Genomic DNA, 6,887 nt, shown 5'->3' on the forward strand with positions numbered 1-6,887 from the left:
TATATATAAGCCTTGAATATTTTAACTGCACAAGAAATGTTTATTTTACGTTAAATAACATTTTGTACAGACATACATTTATTTGAAGGACATGCATAACAAAGACACAATTGATATTAGTCAGAAAGAAAAAAAAAACCAGAAACATAATAGAAACCATCTCTCTTTATGTCTCTTTTTCTTTTTTTTTTTTGCCTCATTATTTTTTTCTTTTTGGGTCTATAATCTATAGTTGTTGCTGGAATTTGATACATTTCAAACAAAATGGTTTTCAAAGTAAAGCTGCTATGACAAAAAATAAACAAAGCAAAACAAAAATCGAAACCAAAATGAGAAAAAAAAAGTGTAAGGAGGAAGTGGAATGACTATTTGAAATAAATGATCTGTCTGGGTTTTATATGTCTGTGTATGTATGAGTGTATATGTATGCCTGTATTTTATATATGTATATACACATACACACACATATGTATATACATATATACACACACACATACACACAAATGTGTGTATGTGTGTATATATATATGTGTGCATATATATAAATATATATGCATGAGTGTTTATATATATATATATGTGTGTGCGTATGTTTATATACATATATATTCCTTGTTCAATCTTTACTAGTTCTGTGATATAATCCAATATTCCAAGTGGTATGAGATGAGATGCAGGTTAAAAGAATTAAAGAAGTTAGGTATTAAATGCTGGAAATGAAACCAGACATCTGAGCCTGGCTGATGCTATAGGAAGGATTAATTCCCTGCAAAAATAACTAAGAGAATTTGCTTTCTACTAACTCACTCACCTATTACAACTTTATACCTAAGGTAATGTTAATTTCTGATGTTGGAAAAGCAGGGTTCAATATCGACAACATACCTTAGGATGAAGATCTTTATTATCACCATCTTGTGTACCCTCCGAGGAGGTTCCCTTAAGGAGTTTACCATCTTCAGTGCTCCCACTTGAATGCCTGGACTTTGCTTGCTGCTCCCGCAGTGTGAACAGCTATATAGAAAAAAAAATTGTTTTTCTTCAGTGTCTGTTGTGTGTTGGAGCGCTTAGACTTCTGTACAAAACCTTGCTTTCGGCAGGCACCTTGGCCATTACCTCGTTGCTGGGTTGCAAGATTTCATAAGACAATAAATCCATAAATTCCAAAGAGTATCATAAATTTAAACTAAATTCTTGTTTTCCATATTTTGTGAATGTCTGTACCATTTGTGGTACCATCTACAACAATGTGATCCACCAGTATGTTTACCATTATTTAGAACTATTTCTCATGACACTCCCACAAAAGTCGCTTCATCCTTTTGTTGTTGTTTTTGGTTAGTTTTTTTTTTCCTCTCCTTGTTTAAACTTCTGGCAGTATAAATACATTCATTCAACTTTTAGGAACATTTAAAAAATTCAAATTGTTAGTAGCTCAGTTAGGAAGAACGATCTCAAAACAAAATCCAATATGATTTTGTTATTCAAAGATCAATGTAAGGCAAAGATATACAACTAGCAACATAGGAATAATATTTTAATTTTGTTCCACTAACAAAACTAAATGGATAGTCTTCTCTAATTAGAATTGTTTTGTTTCAGGTAGATGAGTTTTGTTTTCATATAAACAGATCTTGGGCATATATGTATGTGTGTTTGTGTATGTTACAAAAAAAAAAAAAAAAAAAAAAAAAAAAAAGGAAAGCATTTAAAATCTCAAAACACTCTGAAGTACAAATCAATGAATTGCCTGTAATCTTCTCTTAACCCTTTTCTAAGCAGCTATTTATGCATAATACAAATCAACAGAATAATAAACCTTAATGCAACATGAAATAGTTGTGCATGTGTCTATTTTGTGTTAGATAGATCCTAACAGTGTGTGTAATGCACACACATATAGTTATACCTAGCAAGAAATATTATTTTTATTTAATTTTCTATTGCTAATTAATATCTTGTGTATAACTTCAGTTAAATCATTATCTCACTAAACCCTAATTTTACATTCATTTATTATGCGAAAGTTAACCATTCCCTACAAGATGAAGAAATACAGTTTAATAAACATACATTGTTATTTTCTACGTAATGACAATATAATGCAATTAATCACAATAATTGTCTTGGACTTAATAATATTATTTAGACACAGAATAGCTTTAACAAGTGACAGTTGTAGTTCAGTGCCATTTTGCTCTTAGTGGAGGTTGAGTAATAATATCATTTCTAATAGTCTAGAAGTTGTTCTTAATTCTTTCTGATAATGGCAGCCAAATTGTTCAAATTTGCATGAAAACATGAGAACTAATTCAGTGTCATTTTCAAATGCATTGCTTTTGCTATGATTTAAACATCACTATTAGTGATGATAATAATATCATCCTACTTCAAGTCTCTGGATATACTTCAATCCTTTATTTCATCTAGTATTTTGTTTGTTTTGAGCCAACCCAAGGTTAAATATACAAGATAATGCGTCTATGGAGGAGACTTATTAACTGCTGCTTGGTAACCGATAAATTCTAGAATCATGTTGATGAATGAATTCACCTATGCAGCTTTTCCTTCTATATCATTAAGGAAAACAGTAATTACCAAATAAATAACTACTAAATTCCAAGAATAGCCAACTCAAATCCAATGGTTACTGATTATGATCATATGGAAACGATCATAAGTAATTATGATCATACGGAAATGATCATAAGTGATTATGATCATATGGAAATGCATATTTCACAATATCAATTGTTCTCAGTAACCAGATGTGTTGTGTAGGCAACTGATGTTGAATGGGGGCAAAACCCAGTGTTAAAGACAAAAGGATACTGCAGTGGACAGCAGTTTTATATTAAATATCTTATAGGCACCAAGTAGTTTGCTGATAGAATACAGAAGTATCATTGTACAGGAACTCCTCATGATAGCAATAGCTCAAGGAGTTGGAGACTGGTGCAGGCAACCTCATAGTTAAGGAAAAGCATCTGTAGTGAAAGATGTCAATGAGAAAATAAACCTATTACATGAAGAGGGATGAAGGTGTGTCGCGCAGGAGCTAAAGAGGTAGTGAGTCCGATTGGGCAACTGCTGGTCCTCCATAAACAACCTTGCCAAGACTTGTACCTCGGAGAGGAATCTTTTAGGTATGACCCCATAGTAATTCATAACTGAAGGGGGTCTTTGCTGCCCGCCTTTTTATTTTTACATGAAAAGGGGATATTAAAACCAAAGTTTGCTGTTTATAGCAGGTTCAAAGGTTCTCTCAGATATAGTCAAGATTCCAATGAAAGGTGGCACAATATCAAAAGTCATCACTTACATTTTAATGATTATAATAATTATTAAGCAGGTAACAAGTTAGAATAATTTACCTGGTTTCAAGTCAAACAGTAGCTCAATGAATAAAATTCATTAAGCCAACTATATTACAGGGAAAGGCAGTAACTGAATTCAAAATGGGAACTTTCAAAGAATTGCCCTACTTAACACCACCAAATGTATTTTCTGTACTTTTTAAATTTCCTTACATTTTTATATCAAGAGTTAAATAAAAGTCTCCATGGAATTTTTGAAATTCTGTACGAAAGAATTGAAACAGTGCTTAAAGTAAAGCCTTTTCTCATCCTTTTTTTTTTTTTTTTCAATATGTAATTAAATAGATAACGAAGAAATGTTTAAAGGGAAAGCATCAGAACTTGCATTCAAATAAATGTTTATGTACAAGCATCTAGTTGTAGTCATATGTGTCTAATACAAATCGGATTCTGATTTATATCTGTCACATATGTATTAGTGTATATATGTGTGTGATTGTGTGTTTGAATTTTAATTGCATTTTATATGGCAAACTTAAAAAGTAATTCAGCTATATAGAATAGGACTACTTTTTTTTTTAAAGAAAAGGTGAGGGAAGGGACAAATAACTATCTGAACAATGAAAGAGGGTGTGATAAAAGTGAACATAAAACAAACAAAAAAATCTAATAAATATACTTGGTAGCAGCAACTTTTTGAGAAATACTACATATAAATAATTTATCAGGTAGGACATAAAAAGATTTTTTTTTTTTTTTTTTTTTTTGAAATTCAGTAATAAAACAACAAAATAAAAATTTGACATTCAATATACAATGACAATAACATGGTGAGAGAAAAAAAATCAACAAGTGCTGCTGCAAGGAAAATTGCGGTACATTGTTTTAATTTACATCAATGTGCACAGATGCACATGTGACAACATTTTACAAACAAATGTAGAAAATAGCAAAAAAAAAAAAAGAAATAATACATAAAACTGATTTCAATAATAGAAAGAAAGTAATACATAAAATTTGACACAAGGTAGAGAGAAATTTTATTATCATTTTGGTAGTGGGCTTTTCATCAATTCTATGTTCACTTTATTTATGCCATTCAAGTTGATTTTGAAATAAGCAAATACATATACAAATATACATTTCAACTTATATATATATATATATATATATATATATATATATATATATATATATATATATATAACTTAAAATATATGTATATTATTTTACATTTTCTCTTCAACTTCCTTTATATGTATATTATTTCACATTTTCTCTTCAACTTCCTTATATATATACACACATGCAGATACATTTACATGTGTACAGATGTGTGTGCATGTGTGGGAGTTGAAGAAGAGAAAAATGCAAAATAATTTCAAATTGAATGCTGTCTCAGATATCTATTGACATAATACAATGGTGGACAAATGGGAAGAGAAGAAAGAAAGCAAACAAAAAAAGAAGCATATGATATGCCAGGTAGACCATTAGATAAATGTGGCACAAACAGGATGCACATTCTACAAAATAGTCCTTTTGAAGGAACAGAATCAAGGAAATTCAAAGTTTAGTTATGCAATCTAATCAAATGCTAAAAGAAAATGGCACCACTCTCAGGATAAAACAAATGAATAACAAATGGAGGTGGGGGTTTGGATGAGGTGGGAGCTAAGCTTCGTTGCACATCCTTCCCTTTAAGCTACATATTCGGAAGAAATATTTCTCCCAGTGTTAACCAAAAAGCAGAATCAAAAAGAAGATTTTTCTCTACACAGGTGTTCAGAATCTGAATGTATTTTACACTACTAACTATAATAGCCATCAATAGATGTAAGAAACAGTATTGCTAATGTACTTGTGTGTGTATTTCAAATGGTTTATTTTTCCATAATCTGTGCTTCAATCAATATGCAACAGGAAAAACAAAGTCAACAATAGAAATTTCTTAATACCTACAATATTTGCTCAAAAAAAAAAAAAAAAAAAAAAAAGTGGTAGTGGGGCAAAATTTGGATAGAAAATGAGAAAAAAAATTATTTGCATTTTACTTTCTTTGATAAGAATTTGAAGTTTCTAACTTCAGTGGTTATGAGATACTACAAGAGGTGAGACACTCTGGCAAAACAATAGCAACAATCATTTTAGCGGATAAGGAAAGGCCAATGTACTGAATTCTTCAATCTAATAAATTCTTAATTAAATTTCCCTGCGGAGAAAGAGAACATACCTAGCCTAACCTAGTGGCAACTTTGCAATTCTTGAAGAAAAGTGGGGAAATCCTTGCAAGAAATTACAAGTTAATTTCTATAAGTTAATTCACTTGCATATTGCTGGGTTATACAGTATACTTTTACACTACATATAGATGTGGCATATAAGCGAAATATATAAATGGCTTGATACAGATGAAAAAAGAAAGAATAATAAGGAACAGATGGTTTTATAGGTTCAGGCAGCTGAGAAGATTATGAAAAGGTTAAAAATATTTCCATAGATAATGCTATATCAAGTTACACTATACAAACTATATCTTCCATGCTACATCAAATTCTCTCTCTCTCTCTCTCTCTCTCTCTCTCCCTCTCTCTCTCTCTCTCACACACTCTTTTATATTTGATCAGAGCAAGAAGTTTCTGACATACATTGCCTTTATAGTTTCTATTCATATTATAGGATTATTTGAATATGGTAAAGTTGATTTAATTTTTTTGTTATATATCTATCTCATTTATACATCATAGTTCGAAAATTTTTATAAGCCTAAAATTAAATAAATATATCAAATAAACCAAAATTTTCAATGGCAATAACATTGTAACCGTGTGCACATGACAAAGAGAGGGGGAGCACTAGAACAGAAATATCAGACAGAGGAAGAGAAAAAAAACATGGAAGAACTGTTTCTACTTTTATTGCAACCAAGAACACAACAAACAATATTTTTAAAGAATAGTTTACCAAAGAATTTAATATTCAGGAAATACAATAAGTATCCTTACTTATTACAAATGATTGATGCTTAGCAGCTTTGAGTTTGACACCAAGGGAAAAGGAAGGAAGGAAAGAAGGAAGGAGGGAATATTTTTCTGCTGGTTAAAGAAAGAACTATTTTGTAGATTTATCTTCCATCCATAATTGTAGATATGCAACACTATAAATCAGAGCTGAGTTGTCAGTGAGTTGCAGCTACGACCAAGTTTCAACTCTCAGCTAGAACCATTTTCACTTGTTGACTTCAAATATTCACTTTCCCCGCCCCCAAAAAAAACTTTGCTGCCTACATGCACGCACATACATGTGTGTGTGCATGCATGCATGCATGCATGTGCATATAACAAAATTTGGCGAGGATTAAGCTTTTTCTGGTTGAAGTAAATAGCCACAAAAGGATGCTTCAAGTCTGTATTTGAAGAGAAGTAAACAAATGTTTCAGAGGAAGAGAAAAACCAAACTTACAGAATGGAAAAATAACAGACTTTGTAGCTATTATTGAAAATGATTCCAAAGGAGCCAATATTCTTTAAATTTAAAATTCAGCCCAAAAAAAAAAAAAAAAAAAAAAAA

The 6,887-nt window shown here is 30.8% G+C and overlaps 1 protein-coding gene across 1 annotated transcript in view; it reads right to left on the reverse strand.

Moving 5' to 3' along the window:
* The window catches only part of LOC106869751 (liprin-alpha-1), a 323,919-nt gene that overhangs the window by 140,814 nt on the left and 176,218 nt on the right, over window positions 1-6,887 (reverse strand). The window contains exon 5 of the mRNA XM_052969123.1: window positions 886-1,014. Coding sequence (XP_052825083.1) covers window positions 886-1,014 — 129 coding nt within the window. The remainder of the gene's footprint in view (window positions 1-885; window positions 1,015-6,887) is intronic.

This window comes from Octopus bimaculoides, chromosome 7 (assembly GCF_001194135.2).
Source record: "Octopus bimaculoides isolate UCB-OBI-ISO-001 chromosome 7, ASM119413v2, whole genome shotgun sequence".
Taxonomy (NCBI): Eukaryota; Metazoa; Mollusca; class Cephalopoda; order Octopoda; family Octopodidae; genus Octopus; species Octopus bimaculoides.